At 43.9% G+C, this 19,544-nt stretch overlaps 1 protein-coding gene and 1 long non-coding RNA gene across 2 annotated transcripts in view; one reads left to right on the top strand and one right to left on the bottom strand.

Moving 5' to 3' along the window:
* Nucleotides 1-355: 355 nt before the first annotated feature.
* LOC138757653 (uncharacterized) lies at nt 356-19,419 on the bottom strand. The gene is made up of 3 exons (XR_011353786.1): nt 19,130-19,419; nt 18,150-18,241; nt 356-1,687 (listed from the first exon to the last, which is right to left on the bottom strand). It is a non-coding gene; the product is annotated as an uncharacterized lncRNA (long non-coding RNA).
* cenpe (centromere protein E) overlaps nt 15,841-19,544 on the top strand; it is a 144,359-nt gene continuing 140,655 nt past the window's right edge. Inside the window, exon 1 of the mRNA XM_069925310.1 lies at nt 15,841-16,020. Within this exon, the coding sequence (XP_069781411.1) occupies nt 15,965-16,020 (56 nt within the window). The 5' untranslated portion in view covers nt 15,841-15,964. The remainder of the gene's footprint in view (nt 16,021-19,544) is intronic.

Raw genomic sequence — 19,544 nt, forward strand, 5'->3', positions numbered from 1 at the left:
AATCTCTTCAGAATTAAGCTTAAACTGTAATGGGGGGTTTGGGTTTTGCCACACACACACACACACACACACACACACACACACACACACACACACATATATAATGGTGTTAAATTAGAGTTAAGTTTAGAGTTAAATAAGAAATGTTATGATATTGTTATTAATAAAAATTATTATTTTGAATATACCATCCTGGTGAATTTCTATTGCAGTTGATCTAGTTCGTAACAGGTCCAATCAATAATGCACTCATTACCTTTTATGTTCATCCATGCTCTATATTATGATTGGGCAGCCTCCTCTGATGTTTCCTTACTGCAATGATTGAGTCAGTTGAGTTCAGTGGAAAAGAAAACATCTCACCATCTGACTTTATTCCATCCAATAAAAATGTCTAGGAACCAGCAATTAATAGTGTCAAACATTCGTTCTAAAAACTCATAAAGGGTGAAAGTAAATGCAGTAGGATAGTTTTATTAATGGACTGATGAAAGGAACAAATTTATCCATGCTAGTAAGTAGCAACAAATGATGCATGCCTATTCCCTTTTTGCATCGAGTTGCTGACCACAAGAGTCTCTTCCAAGATACTCAGGGCATTTAGGCCTGAAAGGTAGAGTATATAGTGATGGCATTATTTTAGTAAACAATCCAATGATTACGAGTTCAAATGGAATCATAGCAAATTATGAGATTTAAAGTTCAATTGATTAGGTGATGTTGAGCACGAGCAATGTTTGTGGCATCAGATTTACAGTTCTCTGTTCTTTCACCGAAGTAACAGGAAAAAAAAATAAGACTCCCGTTCCATTTCCTGGGGAGCACCTCATCACAAAGTTCAAATTTATTACATTACATCACATACAACCCTGAGATTTTTTAGGTCAGGCACAATTTCTACTCATCGGTGGGGTAAACTGTAGTCAAGGAAAGGATGCGTATATAAAAGAAAGAAATGTGTACAAAGAAAAAATGTAAATAAACTGATTGTGACAATAAAGAAAAAACATAAATATTCAGTAATAAATAATGTGCAAAGTAAAAGTCCTTAAATAGTCTCTGATTGAGTGTTGTTGAGGAGTCTGATGGTGGAGGGGTAGCAACTGCTCCTGAACCTGTTGGGTCAAGTCCTGTGGCACCCATATCTCTTTCTTGATGGCAGTAGTGAGAACAGAGCATGTCCTAGGTGATATGGATTGCTGTTGCTCTCTGACGACAGTGTTTAATGTCAATTTTCTCGAAGGTGGGGAGAGTTCTGCTTTTGATGTTGTGGCCTGTGACCACTACCTTATGCAGGGCTTTCCGCTCAGAGGTATTAGTGCAGCTGATGAGCACTCTTTCCCCTACACATCTGTGGAAGTTTACCAAAGTTTCTGATGCCATACTGACCTCAGAAAACACCTGAGGAAATAAAGGAGCTGACGTGCTTTCTTCACTGTGATTTTTGTGTCCAGGAAAGGTCCTCTGAGATGTGACTCCCAAGAATTTAAATATGCTCACCTTCTACACCTCTGATAATCACTGGATCATACACCTCTGGTTTTACCCTGCCAAAGTCTACAATTAGTTCCTTGGTTTTGATATATGATATGAGTGGGTAGCTTTCATCTCGATGCACTTCCTTCTGTCAACTAACCAGTTCTAAATTCTTCCAGTGCCAAGTGCTGTCTTTTTTGTCAAATAGCATCTGTGGATGAAATAAACAGCACAAATAGACACACACATCCATGTGCAAATTACTGAATACAAACAAAGGTAAATATGTCTTTTCTTTACAGATTTCTGCTGCCCATCTTTAATTCACCTTGCATTTGCTCAAAAGATGTCCAAAATTAAGATTGGACCAATTGGCCTACCACTTCCTGCAAGGTTTCATTTATTGTCACGTTAACAAAATACCCAATCATTTTTATTTGTTTGACATGTCCTACTTTATCATTTATAGAACATAGAACAATATAGCACAGTACTGGCCCTTCGATCCTCGATGTGTGCCAACCCATATATCCCTTCCCAAAAAACAAGTACAAAACCCTCCCTATCTCATAACTCTTTATTTTTCTTTCATTCACGTGTCTGTTTAAGTCTCTTAAATGCCCCAGTGTTTCAGCTTCCAACACCATTCCCGGCAAGGCATTTCAGGGACCCTCAAATCAGTAAAAAAAATACCATGATGTCTCCCCTAAATCTCCCTCCCTTAACTTTGTACATATGTCCTCTGGTGTTTGCTGATCCTGCCCTAGGAAACAGGTGCTGGCTGTCCACCCTATCCATGCCTCTCATAATCTTGTAGGTCTCTATCATCTTCGTTCATCCTTCTATGCTCCAAAGAGAAAAGTCCCACCTCTGCTAACCTTGCCTCAAGGTTTCTTAATCCAGGCAACATTCTGGTAAACCTCCTCTGCACCTTCTCCATAGCCTCCACATCCTTCCTATAATGAGGTGACCAGAATTGAACAATACTCCAAGTGTGGTCTTACCAAAGATTTGTAGAGTTGTAACACGACCTCTCTATTCAATTCCCCGGTTAATGAATCCAAGCATTCCATAGGCTTTCTTAACTATACTATCAAGCTGTGCAGCAACCTTCAGGGATGTATGGATTTGCATCTTTTCCTTCTTGGAATCACTTTGATCTTATTCACTTTATGTCCTACCTTTTTTATTGTATTTAGACAGGCAGTTGGATAGGCAAGACATAGAAGGATACAGACCTAACATGGGCAAATTAAATTTGAGTAGAAATACAAACAAATAGTCTTGGTCATCATAAACTGAAGAGCCTGTTTCTGTAGTCTATGGCTCTAAGATTACAGGAATAAAGCAGCTTAAATTCAGAAATAATGAGACGATTAGCCTATATAATGGGTTTCTTGGATCCAATGCACAGGACACAATTGCATAACCCCTAAAAATCACCCAACTGATGTCTCTGACTTCACTTTTATTTTAAAATTCCTTCATTTTAGTTCATTCTGCCATTTAATTTGTGGGCCCTCTCAAAGAGGAGAATCACAAACAGATAATGCAAAAGCATATTGGGTTCTGTAACTGTTTGATAGCATTAATATTTTTATACAACTTAAGTTGGAATTAGTGAGAGGCACTTCATTGAACAGGAAGAGATGCAGATGACAACTTTGCAAGTGCTTTCAAGCCTGTGGTTGGCCTGGTTGAGTCTTTTTTTTTAAATTTTTTTATTTTTCACACCATAAATCACATTAGCCATGATATACACTATTTCTTTTTCACACATATACAGTGACTTTTTCTCCCCCCCCCTCCCTCCTCCCAAGCCACCCCCCCACACCCCCCCCCCCCCTCATCCATTTTGGGTATACAATCTAGGTTGCATTAAGCCAGTCAGACAATGTTGTCATTCAACAAAAATACACCAGAAATTCTACTGAGTCCATTCTTTTCTTTCCTTCTCCTTCCATCAACTTAGGTAATGTTTGTCCCCGGTAGGTTTTCGCTATTGTATTTAATGTAAGGCTCCCATACTTGTTCGAATATTTCAATATTATTTCTTAACCTATATGTTATTTTTTCTAATGGAATACATTTATTCATTTAAATTTAGTAGTTTCTTCCTTTTAATTTGGTTATGTATTCCATTAATATTTAAAGTCATATAGTTCAGCGTAGCCCTTTTATATTTTGTTTATCTTCTCTTTCCGTTTTTCCATCATTACCTTTCCTCCTTTTCCATTTCTGTTTTCTTATTTTCAACTCTTTATAAGACAACATTCCTACAACATCCAACATTTTCCTTATTCTCCTATTTCTATCTTATTTATCCCCAATCTCCCCTTCCCCTCCTGAGTTGTCCTTTATCCCTTGTCGGACAACCACATCTCCCCTCTCCATTTGGATTTGCGAATCCACTCGCAAGCGTCAACTGATTTTGCAGTGACCGCTATTTCCCCCCACCCCGCCCCCCCCCAAAAGATTTCACTTTTCATATGTCACAAAGGTCACTCTTTTAATTCCCTCCTTATTCTCTCTATTCCATTACCTTCCCTTATTAATTCTTGTCTATACTATCTATATTTTCCTCTAAGTACAGATACATTCACGTATGCACATTGTCTCTATTCACTCTTATACCTCTTTACCCGCATACATATCAATCGTGATCATTTTTACTCTCATTACCCGTCTTCATCCCTCAGTCTATTTTTGTCTTTACCCACATACATATCAATTGTGATCATTTTTACTCTCATTACCCGTCTTCCTCCCTCAGTCTATTTTTGTAATTGTTCTGCAAATTTTCGTGCTTCTTCTGGATCCGAGAATAGTCTGTTTTGTTGTCCTGGAATAAATATTTTCAATACCGCTGGATGCTTTAGTATAAATTTATACCCTTTCTTCCATAAAATCGCCTTTGCTGTATTGAACTCTTTTCTCTTCTTTAGGAGTTCAAAACTTATATCTGGATAAATGAAGATTTTTTGCCCTTTATACTCCAGTGCTTTGTTGCCCTCTCTTACTTTTTCCATTGTCTTCTCCAGTACCTTTTCTCTTGTAGTATATCTTAGGAATTTTACTACAATAGATCTTGGTTTTTGTTGTGGTTGTGGTTTAGAGGCCAATACTCTATGTGCCCTTTCTATTTCCATTTCTTGCTGTAGTTCTGGACATCCTAGGGTCTTAGGGATCCACTCTTTTATAAACTCCCTCATATTCTTGCCTTCTTCATCTTCCTTAAGGCCCACTATCTTTATGTTATTTCTTCTGTTATAATTTTCCATTGTATCTATTTTTTGAGCTAGTAGTTCTTGTGTCTCTTTAGTTTTTTTATTAGATTCCTCCAATTTCTTTTTTAAGTCTTCTACCTCCATTTCTGCTGCTACTGCCCGCTCTTCCATCTTGTCCATTTTCTTCCCCATTTCTGTTAAGGTCATCTCTATTTTATTCATTTTCTCTTCTGTGTTGTTTATTCTTTTTCTTAAATCATTAAATTCCTGTGTTTGCCATTCTTTAAATGACTCCATGTATCCTTTAATAAGAGAAAGTACCTTCTTTATCTTGCCTTTCTTTTCTTCTTCTATTTCACTGTACTCTTCCTCTTCCTCTTCTTCTTCCTCTGGGTTGGCCATCTGTTGTTTCTTTGTTGCCCTTTCCTTCTCTTCTTTCTTGTTTCCATTGTCTTCTGTGGTCTCTTCTTGCTGCAGGTGTTCTGCAGCTGTCGTTGCCGGCTGTGGAGATTGACTCCCCAGCTGGTCCCCCCTCCCGTCGGTGTGTTTTTTTTCATGCGCGGTTGCGCACTTTTACTCGGCTCAACGAGCCATTTTTGTAGTCCATTATTTACCGACCTGAGGGAGTGGGTTTCTCTCTCCGCAGCGGGCCTCTTCGGACAGTTAAGGCCTTCACCTTTTTCCTCCTTTGTCTTCTCTTCCTCTCTTCTTACCGTTGCTTTCGATTTTTCTTTTTTTGTCGCCATCTTCTTTCCACCTTTATACTCACTTTTCTGTAACTTTTATTTCTGTGCCTTTGTGTTTTCCTTTGTTTTTCCCGACTTTTCTGGAGAGGGCTGGAGTTCTCCGTCCGGCCACTACTCCATCACGTGCCCTCACCCGGCCTGGTTGAGTCTTGATGTAATTATCAAATAGGCCAGTACAAACTCAATGATCTTGGAATTTGCTATTTTCTTCTCTCCTCAGAGATCCTGCTTGCTATATTCCAAACAAATTTTGTGATTTATAACTTGCTCCTGAATTCCTCTTTTTAAAGCTTGTTTTGAGCTCCAATTTGATAATGATGAGTTTATTGTCATATACATTGTACAATGTATTTTGCACTAAAATTCTTACTTGCTCCACCCTGACACTTTGTGAAAATCTAAAATTAATTACAATTTTATATGTAATTGAATTAAAAGGAGCCAATAAATGCAAAAAAAGTAGATAATTTTCAGTTAACCTAGTGCAAAATCGACTTTGCAATAGTATAGTCAATATTTTTGGGGTGTTGGAGCAATCCATGATTAATGTAACAAGCAGATGCCTGAGAGCTTGAAAGCTATTGTAAAGAAACTGGTCTTGAACCTAGAGGTGCTGGTTCTTAGGCTTCTGTGTCTCTGTTTGAAGGTGGCAGTGAGAAGTAGTTGTGACCACAGTGATGGGGGTCCTTTATGATGTTGGTTGCTTTCTAGAGGCAGGGTCTCACATAGATGTTGGGATGGGGATTTTTGTTACATTCTGGTGCCTTCTGTATTCCTGGGTATTTCAATTCCCAAACCCAGTTGTGCTGCAATTAGAACGCTTTGCACAGGGCACCTGTAGAAGTTTGATTGAGTATCCAATGACATGCCAAATCTCATCAGACTCATTAGAAAGTCAAGGCATTGGTGTTAATACACAAAAGAGAACTCCTGACCTCAAGCAATCCTATACCCTCAGCCTCTGAGCAGCCAGATTAACAAGTTATTTATAGTTGCCTCAATATGTTGGCTGCAGAAGGGTTCTTCTGAAATATGAACTCCCTGGAACTTATAGGTTCTAACCCACTCCACCACTGTCCCAACAATGCATTGTCCTTTGGCCTCTCCTTCCTAAAATCAACAATAAACTCCTTGGTCTTGGGGACATTGAGAGCAAGATTGTTATTCTGGCATCACCCAACCAATTCTCAATCTCCATTCTGCATTTTTCCTCATCATTTCCTATTATTCGGTCAACAACAGCGGTGTCATCAGCAAATTTTTAGATTGAGTTGCAGACAAAAAAAAACATGAACGGGAAGTAGGTAAAGTAGGAGATTAAGCATTGCAGCCTTGTGGACCCCCTGTGTTGATGGTCAAAGTGGACTTTACTGGGTCATTTCCCCATTTTCTTGTCTTTATCCTCCTTAATTCTCCATCTCCAGAATTTCATCCCCTACCTTCTCTCATGATATTTTTTCATCCAAATAAGGACAGATGATTTTCTTTTCCCTTACCTCATACTTAATCTGAACTCCCATGGCAGACACAATCAATACTAGGTTGCATTTAGCTGCTATAGTGCTTACAGGATCTGTGGTATTACAGCTTGAAAATATGCAAGAATGGGTAGAGCAATTAAAATAACATATTTTATTAAAAGCAGTATAAACATTGTCAATTTGTCTGTGATTGAGCGAGGATGCTGAGACCATGAGATTGAGGCAGGATGTTAATTGGCAAAAAATGGTAGCCCTGCTGCATCTGTGTTAAGGGCAGCACTCATGCAGACCAGGGAGTACCAGAGAGCCGTGGCTCATTTTGCAGCACTCCTCCAGCGTATGAGAGTGGGTCAGACTGCCCGGATGTCATGCCGACTGCCCTTGAGGTTTAAACTGCCTGAAGAACAGGGTAGTGTATTTTTTTTACATTGGAGAACCCATGGAGATCCGTAACCATGATGGCAGTGTGTAAGAGGCTGCGGTCTGCTTGCTGAGACTGGCACATGGGAACCAGGTTTTGGGGCTGGGATTCATGAAGGTGCTAATGATGTAAACAGCTTCCTAATCATAGTGGGGTTCGGAACCAAGGGCTGAGGAGTGTGATGGATGTCTGGAGCTCGGGTTAACCACTGGGACAGGAGTCTTTGTAGCTATGGAGATTATGGGACTGCAGGAGGAAGTGGCATTGGAGGAAGTGGCAGGATCCAGGCACTCAATTGTCTCTGAAGGGTCCCCGGTTTCTCTTTTTTGTCTTGGTAGGGGGATTGAACTAGTAGCACCTCATTGTGTGCCATTATAGACAAACAAAAGAAAACAAATTTTGTATATTAATATATGACAAAAATGGAACCTTCATCATTGATGACAGGAGACAGTGAGACTCTTGAACACACAGCAACTCCATTCCAGATGTCCTCCTTCTTCAAAATACGTGGCTTCCCCTCCACTACCATGATCTCAGCTCTTACCTGCATCTCATCCATTTTCAGCACATCTGCTCTGGCCTCCTCTGCCCCTAAGGTTCAAAGTTCATATTTATTGTCAGAATCCTTACATGAGTCTCTGATTGAGTTGTTGTTTAGGATTCTGATGGTGGATAGGTAGCAACAGTTCTTGAGGCCTGCTGTAAGAGTCTTGTGGCTCCTATACCTCTTCTCTGATGGCAGTTGTGAGAACAGAGCATGCTCTGGGTGGTATGGATTCTTGATGACAGCAATATTTCATGAAGATGTTCTTGATGGTGGGGAGAGTTTTGACAATTGATGTACTGGGCTGTGCCACTACTTTTTACAGGGTTTTCCACCCAGAGATATTGGCTGTGATGCACAGTCATCACACTTTCCACTTCATATCTGTAGAATTTCGCCAAGGTTTTTGATGTCATACCAAACTTGGGCAAACTCCGGAGGAAGTAGAGGTACTTGCGTACTTTCTTCATGATGACATTCTTGACGTGTCCAGGAAAGGTCCTCCAAGATAGTGACTCCTAGGAATTTAAATGTTCTCACCCTCTCCACCTCTAATTCACCCAATGATCACTGAACCATTGTAGTAAACTAGGATTCACTAGAAGTGTCCTGTACTGACGACTGGTCCTGCATCCCAGCTCCTCTCTGGGGGGCCTGTATATAACCCTGGTTTCCCACCTAAATCCTGAACCCCTCTTAAGCCTGTTCATGAATCCTACCTGTATTGTAAGCTAATAGAAGCAGTAGTTTTCCCTCGAGTTGAATGTGAGCTTTTATCTACACTAAAATCATACAATGCTGGAGGAAGCATTGTGTTTTTACAATCAACTCCTTGGTTTTGGTGACATTGAGTGTGAGGTTGTTGTAAGTTTCATCCTGTCCATCTGTGCTGCCCTTAGGAGAGTGAATCTGAGGAAAGCATCTGGCCCAGATGGAGTACTTGGCCGAATATTAAAGATCTGAACTGATCAACTTACCAAGGCATTCACAAATATCTTTAATATCTCACTCCAGCACGGCGTGGTACTCACCTGTTTCAAACAAGCATCAATCATACTGGTGCCCAAGAAGAGTGCAGTAAGAAGAGTTTCAACCCACAGGAAAAAGGAATCCAAGAGTTGTATGTGATGTCATGTATGTATTCTGACAATAATTCTGAAATCTAAATTTTCAATCTCCCTCCTGTATGGCTGACTTATTGCCCCCTTTTATACAACCCACGTCAGCAAAATTTGTTGATGGTGTTATTGCCATACTGTAGAATATTAACCATATAATCATATAACCATTTACGGAGCGGAAACAGTCTAGTTATGGGAATTATGATAAAGAAACCATCACACAGACTTTGGCAGTAAGCTGGGAGAGAAAGAGAGTAACCAAGTACATTCCAGACAGGAATCAATTCTCACCTCTTCTACTGAGCCATATCCTAATGCCTGCTTGATCTCTTTAACACAGTAAGTGCTGACTGACTACTACCTGTTAGATGCGATCTTAAAGGCTGCAATAAGCGTCTAGCACCACTCAGTCCTGAATGGCATTGTTTGTGCTTTGAAATGTTGGGCACCATTGGCAACTTAAAGAATCTAAGATTACTCCTTCTTTGGCTTGGCTTCGCGGACGAAGATTTATGGAGGGGGTAAAAAGTCCACGTCAGCTGCAGGCTCGTATGTGGCTGACAAGTCCGATGCGGGACAGGCAGACACGATTGCAGCGGTTGCAAGGGAAAATTGGTTGGTTGGGGTTGGGTGTTGGGTTTTTCCTCCTTTGCCTTTTGTCAGTGAGGTGGGCTCTGCGGTCTTCTTCAAAGGAGGTTGCTGCCCGCCAAACTGTGAGGCACCAAGATGCACGGTTTGAGGCGTTATCAGCCCACTGGTGGTGGTCAATGTGGCAGGCACCAAGAGATTTCTTTAGGCAGTCCTTGAACCTTTTCTTTGGTGCACCTCTGTCACGGTGGCCAGTGGAGAGCTCGCCATATAACACGATCTTTGGAAGGCGATGGTCCTCCATTCTGCAGACGTGACCCATCCAGCGCAGCTGGATCTTCAGCAGCGTGGACTCGATGCTGTCGACCTCTGCCATCTCGAGTACTTCGACGTTAGGGGTGTAAGCGCTCCAATGGATGTTGAGGATGGAGCGGAGACAACGCTGGTGGAAGCGTTCTAGGAGCCGTAGGTGGTGCCGGTAGAGGACCCATGATTCGGAGCCGAACAGGAGTGTGGGTATGACAACGGCTCTGTATACGCTTATCTTTGTGAGGTTTTTCAGTTGGTTGTTTTTCCAGATTCTTTTGTGTAGTCTTCCAAAGGCGCTATTTGCCTTGGCGAGTCTGTTGTCTATCTCATTGTCGATCCTTGCATCTGATGAAATGGTGCAGCCGAGATAGGTAAACTGGTTGACCGTTTTGAGTTTTGTGTGCCCGATGGAGATGTGGGGGGGCTGGTAGTCATGGTGGGGAGCTGGCTGATGGAGGACCTCAGTTTTCTTCAGGCTGACTTCCAGGCCAAACATTTTGGCAGTTTCCGCAAAGCAGGACGTCAAGCGCTGAAGAGCTGGCTCTGAATGGGCAACTAAAGCGGCATCATCTGCAAAGAGTAGTTCACGGACAAGTTTCTCTTGTGTCTTGGTGTGAGCTTGCAGGCGCCTCAGATTGAAGAGACTGCCATCCGTGCGGTACCGGATGTAAACAGCGTCTTCATTGTTGGTGTCTTTCATGGCTTGGTTCAGCATCATGCTGAAGAAGATTGAAAAGAGGGTTGGTGCGAGAACACAGCCTTGCTTCACGCCATTGTTAATGGAGAAGGGTTCAGAGAGCTCATTGCTGTATCTGACCCGACCTTGTTGGTTTTCGTGCAGTTGGATAATCATGTTGAGGAACTTTGGGGGACATCCGATGCGCTCTAGTATTTGCCAAAGCCCTTCCCTGCTCACGGTGTCGAAGGCTTTGGTGAGGTCAACAAAGGGAGTGGGAGGCGGCGGCCCCAGTCCAGGCACAGGGAGAGCAGCAGCGGCCCCGGCCCCAGTCCGGGTGAAGGGTAGACGGCGGCGGCCCCGATACGGGCAGGAGCAAGGGGGAGACGGCGGCCCCGGCCTCGGTCGATTGAGGCAGGCGGAGGCCCCGATACGGGCAGAGAGTTGGAGGCGGCGGCCCCAGTCCAGGCACAGGGAGAGGAGCAGCGGCCCCGGCCCCGGTCCGGGCGAAGGGTAGACGGCGGCGGCCCCGATCCGGGCAGGAGCAAGGGGGAGACGGCGGCCCCGGCCTCGGTCGAGTGGGGCAGGCGAAGGCCCCGATCCGGGCAGAGAGTGGGAGGCGGCGGCCCCAATCCAGGCACAGGGTGAACTGCGGCGGCCTCGGCCCCGGTCCGGGCAGTATGGACCTACCTAGGAGGGGAGGCAGGCCCCTCCATCCTGGGTAAGAAACCTGCATAGGAGAAGGCCACTCCTATATAAAACCTACGACCCAAGGACCTCGCTGCCACGTCCCAGCTTGCTTGGCCACGGCACACGAACCATGGGTGTAAAGGGTGGGGCCAGTACTGCGCGCACTGCACTCCACCTAAAAGCTCCTTTGCGCAGGCCCGAGGACAGGTCCTCGTCCTCCCCCTCCACGTCCTCCCCCTCCACGTCCTCCCCCTCCACGTCCTCCCCCTCCACGTCCTCCCCCTCCACGTCCTCCCCCTCCACGTCCTCCCCCTCCACGTCCTCCCCCTCCACTTCCTCCCCCTCCACGTCCTCCCCCTCAAAAGATGCTCACAAACTCAAGCTAGCATGCTGGAACATCAGAACCATGCTAGACAAGGCTGACAGCCACCGACCTGAACGTCGGTCTGCCCTCATTGCACATGAACTCCTCAGACTTGACATCGACATAGCCGCTCTCAGTGAAGTCCGCCTGGCAGATGTAGGCAGCCTCCAAGAACGCGGTGCGGGCTACACACTCTACTGGTCTGGCAAGCCTTCGGATGAACGACGCCTATCTGGTGTAGGCTTCATGGTCAAGAGCTTCATTGCCTCCAAACTCGAAAACCTTCTGACAGGCCTCTCGGACCGAATCATGTCCATGCGACTCCCACTTCAAAACAAGCGTCACATCACCCTCATCAGTGTCTATGCTCCAACCCTCCAGGCGGAACCAGCAGAAAAGAACAAGTTCTACACCGACCTGCGCAACCTCATCCAACGTACCCCTACAGCCGACAAGGTTGTCATCCTTGGCGACTTCAACGCTCGTGTCGGCAAAGACTCATAAACCTGGCCAGGAATCCTGGGCAAGCATGGCGTCGGCAAGTGCAACGACAATGGGCGCCTCCTGTTGGAGCTCTGCGCAGAATAGCGACTTGTCATTACAAACACCCTTTTTCAGCAGAGGGACAGCCTTAAGACCACCTGGATGCATCCCCGATCCAAACACTGGCACCTCCTGGACTACATCCTGGTGCGAGAAAGTGACAAACGGGATGTGCTCCACACCAGGGTCATGCCTAGCTCGGAATGCCACACTGACCACCGGCTGGTTCGCTGCAAGCTCAACCTTCACTTCAAGCCAAAGCCCAGGAACAATAAAGTCCCCAGAAAGAGGTTCAATGTTGGAAACCTGCAGTCAGACGAAGCGAGAGGAAACTTCCAGGCAAACCTCAAAGCAAAGCTCGACGTTGCAACCCGCCTCACGGACCCGTCCCCTGATCAGTTGAAGACTACCATACTGCAATCCACTGAAGAGGTACTGGGCTTCTCCTCCAGGAAAAACAAGGACTGGTTTGACGAAAACAGCCAGGAAATCCAGGAGCTGCTGGCAAAGAAGCGAGCTGCCCACCAGGCTCACCTTACAAAGCCGTCCTGTGAGAGAAGAAACAAGCCTTCCGTCGCGCATGCAGCCATCTTCAGCGCAAACTCCGGGAGATCCAAAATGAGTGGTGGACTAGCCTCGCCAAACGAACCCAGCTCAGCGCGGACATTGGCGACTTCAGGGGTTTCTACGAGGCTCTAAAGGCTGTGTACGGCCCCTCACCCCAAGTCCAAAGCCCGCTGCGCAGCTCAGACGGCAAAGTCCTCCTCAGCGACAAGATCTCCATCCTCAACCGATGGTCAGAACACTTCCAATCTCTTTTCAGTGCCAACCGCTCAGTCCAAGATTCCGCCCTGCTCCAGCTCCCTCAACAGCCCCTAAGGCTAGAGCTGGATGAGGTTCCCACCCTGGATGAGACATATAAGGCAATCGAACAACTGAAAAGTGGCAAAGCAGCAGGTATGGATGGAATCCCCCCAGAAGTCTGGAAGGCTGGCGGCAAAACTCTGCATGCCAAACTGCATGAGTTTTTCAAGCTTTGTTGGGACCAAGGTAAACTGCCTCAGGATCTTCGTGATGCCACCATCATCACCCTGTACAAAAACAAAGGCGAGAAATCAGACTGCTCAAACTACAGGGGAATCACGTTGCTCTCCATTGCAGGCAAAATCTTCGCTAGGATTCTACTAAATAGAATAATACCTAGTGTCGCCGAGAATATTCTCCCAGAATCACAGTGCGGCTTTCGCGCAAACAGAGGAACCACTGACATGGTCTTTGCCCTCAGACAGCTCCAAGAAAAGTGCAGAGAACAAAACAAAGGAAGATTACTATGAAACTAGCTATTTACATGTGTAAATTGGAAACCAGAAATCAGGCAGCCTGAGAATAGATACTAATTTGAACTGTGAGCAACCCTTCCAGACTTCTGTTGATTTTTTCTATACCAGAAGAATGTTCTTAATTGTAACTGGTACACGAGATTAAATGACCAACAACAAATCATTTCCCTGTCTTTAGGAAGAGGATATGCAAAATGTAAAACATAAGCTGTAGCATTACCTTCAAAGAGATGCTATCTAATTTGTATGGAGGAAAATGCCTTAAATATTGTACCCTGTGACTGTGTTCTTTGAATGAGACCAATCTTAGTGAGGTGATCTTGTCCACCCAATACTACAGACTGCTCATTCCTGCTAGCGTTATTCGAATAAAGTCTGTTTGAATTGTACTGTGTGGCTTGGTTGTACTTTTTGTATCTTGACAGGAGCTCGACTTTAACAGTACAGGAGCTAAGAAGGCAGCCCTGTGGTCCTCTGGTACTGATGGAGATTGTGAGAAGATGTTCTTACCAATTTTCACTGATTGTGGGCTGGAGGTGAGGAAATCCAGGATCCAATTGGTGTACTGTGGCCCAGGCCTTAAAGATTGTTGATAAATTTTGAAGGGATGATGGTGTTGAATGCTGAACTGTAGTTAATAAAGAGCATCCTGCTGTATGCACCTTTGCTGTCCAACTGTTCCAGGGCTTCGTGTGGAACCAGTGAGATAGCATTTGCCAAAGACTGTTGAGGTGGTAGGATCCATGTGGCCTCTTAGACATCAGTCTTTCATAACACTTCACTGTGGATGTAAGTGCCATTGGTCATTTAGGCAGGTTACCACACTCTTCCTGGGCACAGGTACAATCAAGGTTTCTTTGAAACAGGTGGGTACCATACCCAGCCAGATGTTGAAGATATACATGAATACAATGGTAAGTTGGTCACTACACATTTTAGGTACTCGACTGGGTACTCTGTCTGGACTGGATGCTTTCCTTGGATTTACTCTCCTAAAGACATGTTATCCTCAGATACTGACAGTATAGGATCACCAGGACATCCGGGTACACAGTGGCTCTTACTTTTTCTGGTGGTTAAACTGGGCATAAAAGGCAATGAGTTCATCTGGGAGTGAAGCTTTGCTGTTTCCTACTGCACCAGATTTGGTTTAGTCACAGGTTATGTCATTTAGGCCCAGCCACAGCTGTCGGGTATCCTTTGTTGTTCCCACTCCCACTTTGCCCAGGAATTGGCTTTCTATAGGTTGTACCTATGTACCCTGTGTAGTGTTCATCCAGAGAAAACACTGAATAATTTGGTGGGGACAGACGAGACGCATCAAAGACAGGATATCCTTTGTCCTCACCTACCACTCCAGCAGTCTCTGCATATCTCTGGAATTTCTGCCACCTACAACATGATTTCACCACCAGACACATCTTCTCCTCTTCTACCCTCTATAAAATTAAATGAGAAGACTATATTTTAAATAGGGAGAAAATTGAAAATATCCAGATGCAAAGGAACCTGGGTGTCTTTGTGCAGGTTAGCCTGAAAATAAACTTGCAGGTTGAGAGGAATAGTATATAAGAACAGGGTTGTGATGTTAAGGCTCTATAAGGCACAGGTGAGACATCATTTGGAATATTGTGAGCATTTTTGTGCTCCTCTTTTTAGAAAGGATGGGCTGATGTTGGAGAGGGTTCAAAGGAGTTTTTCTCGGATGATTCTGGGAATGAAAGGGTTAATATATGAGGAGTGTTTGACAGCTTTTAGCCTGTATTTATTAGAATTTAGGAGAATGATGTGTTTTGGCGGGGGTGGGGGGGGGATCTCATTTAAAATGTTGAAATGTTGTATCCCATGGTGGGAAAATCTTGGACAAGAGGGCACAACTTCAGGATTATAGAGTGCATGGGAATTTCTTCAGCCAGATTGTGGTAAATCTGTGGAATTTGTTTCCATAGGCAGTTGTGGAAGCCAGGTCATAATGACAGGTTCTTGATTAGCCAGGATATGAAAGGTTATGGGGAGGCCAGGCAGTGGCAAAATGGATCAGCTCATGATTGAATGGGGGGGCAGACTCGAAGGGGTGAATAACCTATCTCTGCTCCTTTATGGTCCCTCCACAGGGGCCACTCCCTCCACCTGGTGCTTATTCATCCCTTCCCAACAATCCCCTCCTCAGTAGGAAATGCCGCCCTGGCTCCTCTTCTCCCCCCCCCCCAGGCGCCTGCCTCCTTTTCCAAAACGTTCCGGCTCGCTCCATGACGTCATCAACCGAACTGGGGAAATCGACCAATCAGAAAGAAGCTGGGAAATTCAAAGGGCAGTGGGGAGGAGGCGTGAACGGTGTTGGTCCCGCGAGCCCGGCACAGCGGCCTGATCCCGACCCCGCCGCAGTTCAGCACGGCATCGGGGGGTGGGGGAAGGAAGAAGGTATCAGGGCGACGATGGCCGAGGAGGGTGCCGTGCAAGTGTGTGTCCGGTTCCGGCCGCCCAACGCGAGGTGAGTGTGATCCAGTTCATATCAAAAACCACTGAGACAGGCTGCGCAGTCGCGGGCCTAATAAATCGGGGTTTAAACGGTGTGTAAAGTTGTCCATTCACGACGGCTGGTTAGGTTCGACTGCTAAAATTTGAAATGGGCAGGCGCTCAACAGGCCAAGCTATCCGGAGAGCTCAACAGTTAAACCACGAAGATCGACAGACACGATGAGTGCCGTGAATACACAGCCATGCTGGAGGAACTCAGCAGGTCTCGCAGCCCGAGTTCTTCCTGCATTCCTGTTGTGAGAGATAAGGAAACTTGACATAAAAATATGAAAGATGGGGAAACTAGTACAGACACATGGAGTGATGGATTAAACCAGTATGAACAGGCTAAGCATGGAAATTAGGATGCAGGAAGCAGAGTCAGCCTCTGTAAGATAAGAACCTTCTAGTCCTTTGGACAGGATCAGTGAGCCCACCGTATGAATAAGATAAGGAGAGGTAAGGAATAGTAGAAGGTAGGAAGTTGAGATAGTCTGGATGAGATAAGGGTCTCCTAGCCTTAGTCAGAAGTACCAAGTTCTACATATATAATTAGTAAGCCATGCACAGATTTATCAAGTTATGCATATTTAATTAGTAAACCCTAGACAGGATTAGCGAACTCTGCATATGAAGGGACTGTAGCTCTGAGAGTTGGAAAGGTGTGAATGGGGACAATGGGGATAATGACATGAGAAGACACCGACAGGATACCCCCTGGTCCTCCAAGTCCACTGAAACTGCATGTAGACCGGAAGGATTGCCTATACCAAACCCATCCAGGGGGCAGAAGAATGTAAGGGGGAGGGTATTCTGATACTGAAATTCACTGTATAAAAGTTGGGTGAGCCCCAGGGTAAGGGGAAGCACCCAACTTTGCATTGTTGTATAATAAATGTTCTTTGTTCTCAATTTTTGTCTCGAGGAATTTCTGTTAAGGTACTTCTATTTCTAACACTGTGTTAACGTTTTCGGCAAGAATCTGCTTCGGACAAAATCGGAGAACGGTTTTTGAGTGATTTATTGTCTCGTTCGTTGTGCATATGTTCCCAGATTCTTACTTGTTGCAACCGAGGATGTATTTGTCTTTACAATTTTGAAATTTATTCTTAATAGTTAATTTAATTAAATTTAAGATAATAAATGCATACAATAGGTAGCAAGCGGAAAAGACAAAAGGCACTTTCAGGTGGCCATTTGCCGCACTTGTAAAGCCGCCTATTTTGGCAAGACGCGGTTCTTGGGGGAGGCCACGTGAATGTGCTGGAGGCGCCTTCAAGGCAAACTTTGTAACCCTCCTCCAAGAGGGATAATCGCCAGAGCACTGAAGTCCCGCTAGTCAGTCACTTGAATATAGACGCCTGAAAGATGCTGCTAAAGGATGGGCTGATGACACAGCCCCTCCCCCGCGGCATGACGGCCCCCGTCCCCACAGCTTTGGGGGAGGGGCATCCGGCCTGATGCTGCCAAATCTTTAACTATTTATTTCCCTTGGAAAATGGAATTAATCCATTCTGGAATAATGTTTTTCCAGGCAATAAACCTCCTTCCCCCCCCCCCCCAATTTTTTTTATCAACCTTATTCAAAGCCTCAATTAAATGCTTCAATATAGGAGTCTATTCATTATTAACAACAAATGAATTGTATTTATAAATAAAATCTTGTGGTTTTGGTTCCCACATTTTGCTAAGATACCCAAGCTGGGTATATTTAAATTCAAAATAATAGTTTTTATTAAGCTATTAATAAATTAACATTTCTTACTTATCTTTAAACTTTAACTTAATTCTCACTATGCACAAATCTAGATATGTGTGTGTGCTAAAATTCAAAACATTACAGTTTAATCTTGAGTCAGAAAAGTTTCTTTTAAACTTCAGCATCAAACATCTATTATTTTGCTTGAAAATTTTTAAATTGCAGTTCAGAAGTAATTATGAAGCACTTTTTTAAAAAACATTGTCTTCAGATATCTTTAAACCTGAGTTTTTTGAGTTGACTTTTTCTTCCTACAAATTATTTCACAAACTCCCTCTTATTTTGCCTAAGAAATATAGTCTGTTTTCCACTAACTTTTTAAATCAAGAGTGAAATGGTCTTACTTTACAGTTGCTTGTTTTGGATTTTCCCCTTTTCCAGGAGTAACACACAACAGTACCTTTTCTGGTTACTGTATCTTCAGTTGCAAAACCATCTTCCTTATTCAAAGAGACAGTGAAGTTACTCTTAATGGCCACTGATTTTGTGCATATCCTATGATAAAGATAATATACAGAACAGCATCTTCTCTCTAAAGACTACTGTTTTTCCCCTGTTTCTTTCATAGGAGGGTCCATTTATTCCAACTGGTTTCAAAATGTCCTTAATTTATGTTTCTGTGAAATCATGTGACATAACCTCCAAAACACAACTTGTCACTTAATGTCCACAAACATATGACCTCCTCTCTGTTTAAGTGAATATAGGACTCTGTAAAGTCTACACAGGTTATTCCAATGGTACTTGAGTTTTGAAACATGCCAGCATAATGCTGAATATACACAAAGAAGCTTTTGAGAACCACACATAGTATTTGAATTTTCAATTAAGAAATTACTTCAGCTTTATGGGTCTGTTTTTCCAGACATGCTGACTCTGAAAATGAACTCTTTCTGAGTGTCTGAAAAGTAATGTGACCTGTGTGTGACCCTGTATCCAGCCGACAAACCAACTTGCTAAGAAATATCTAATATATATTTGTGCATGTATGTCTGTTTGTTTGTTCTCCTTCCAAATCAATATGGTGCACTCTATAAATGTCCAAGTAAGTTCAGTAGGGGTAACATTTGATGCTGAATGTCATGACCACATTGAATTTAACCTTTAAGGTCCTATGAAGTTCAAAACAAATTTTAAATTTGCACCAGAGACACCTCAATAGTTACAGTGCTGTGCATCAATGTACATTCAAATAAAAACAAGCAGCCAAATCCAGTTCAATATGGGCCCAAGAAAGTGAAGCACCATTGGCAGAAGCTCTTCACAAGCCGGCAGTGGTAAACGAAGGAGAAAGCAAGAGACAGGAGAGGAATATCAGTCTCACCTCACTGTTGATTCTTCCAGACATGCAAGGAGCAGAAAACCGAACAGTCGCCATACGCTCAGCTTAGTGCTGAGGCCTCCTGACAGACAAGGAGCAGGCAGCAGGAAACAGAGCAGCAGGGATATGCCTGTCTCAGTGCTCAGCCATCCGGACAGGCATGTAGTCAACAACTGAGTGTTTTATTTCCCAGGCAATGCTGGGATTCTTGTTAGTATTTTGTAACTAAAGATTTTTACTGTAACAGATTTGTGTTAATCTTTAATGTCAGAAGTTTGTATGTGGTGGAAATTTTCTCAGATACATCTATTTCAATACAAGGAGTATTGTTGAAAAGGCAGATGAGCCTTGAACACGCATTGTGATGTGGAATTGTGTCATTGTGACCATGAGTGAAACTTGGTTGCTGGAGGGGCAG

This window comes from Narcine bancroftii, chromosome 1 (assembly GCF_036971445.1).
Source record: "Narcine bancroftii isolate sNarBan1 chromosome 1, sNarBan1.hap1, whole genome shotgun sequence".
Lineage (NCBI taxonomy): Eukaryota > Metazoa > Chordata > Chondrichthyes > Torpediniformes > Narcinidae > Narcine > Narcine bancroftii.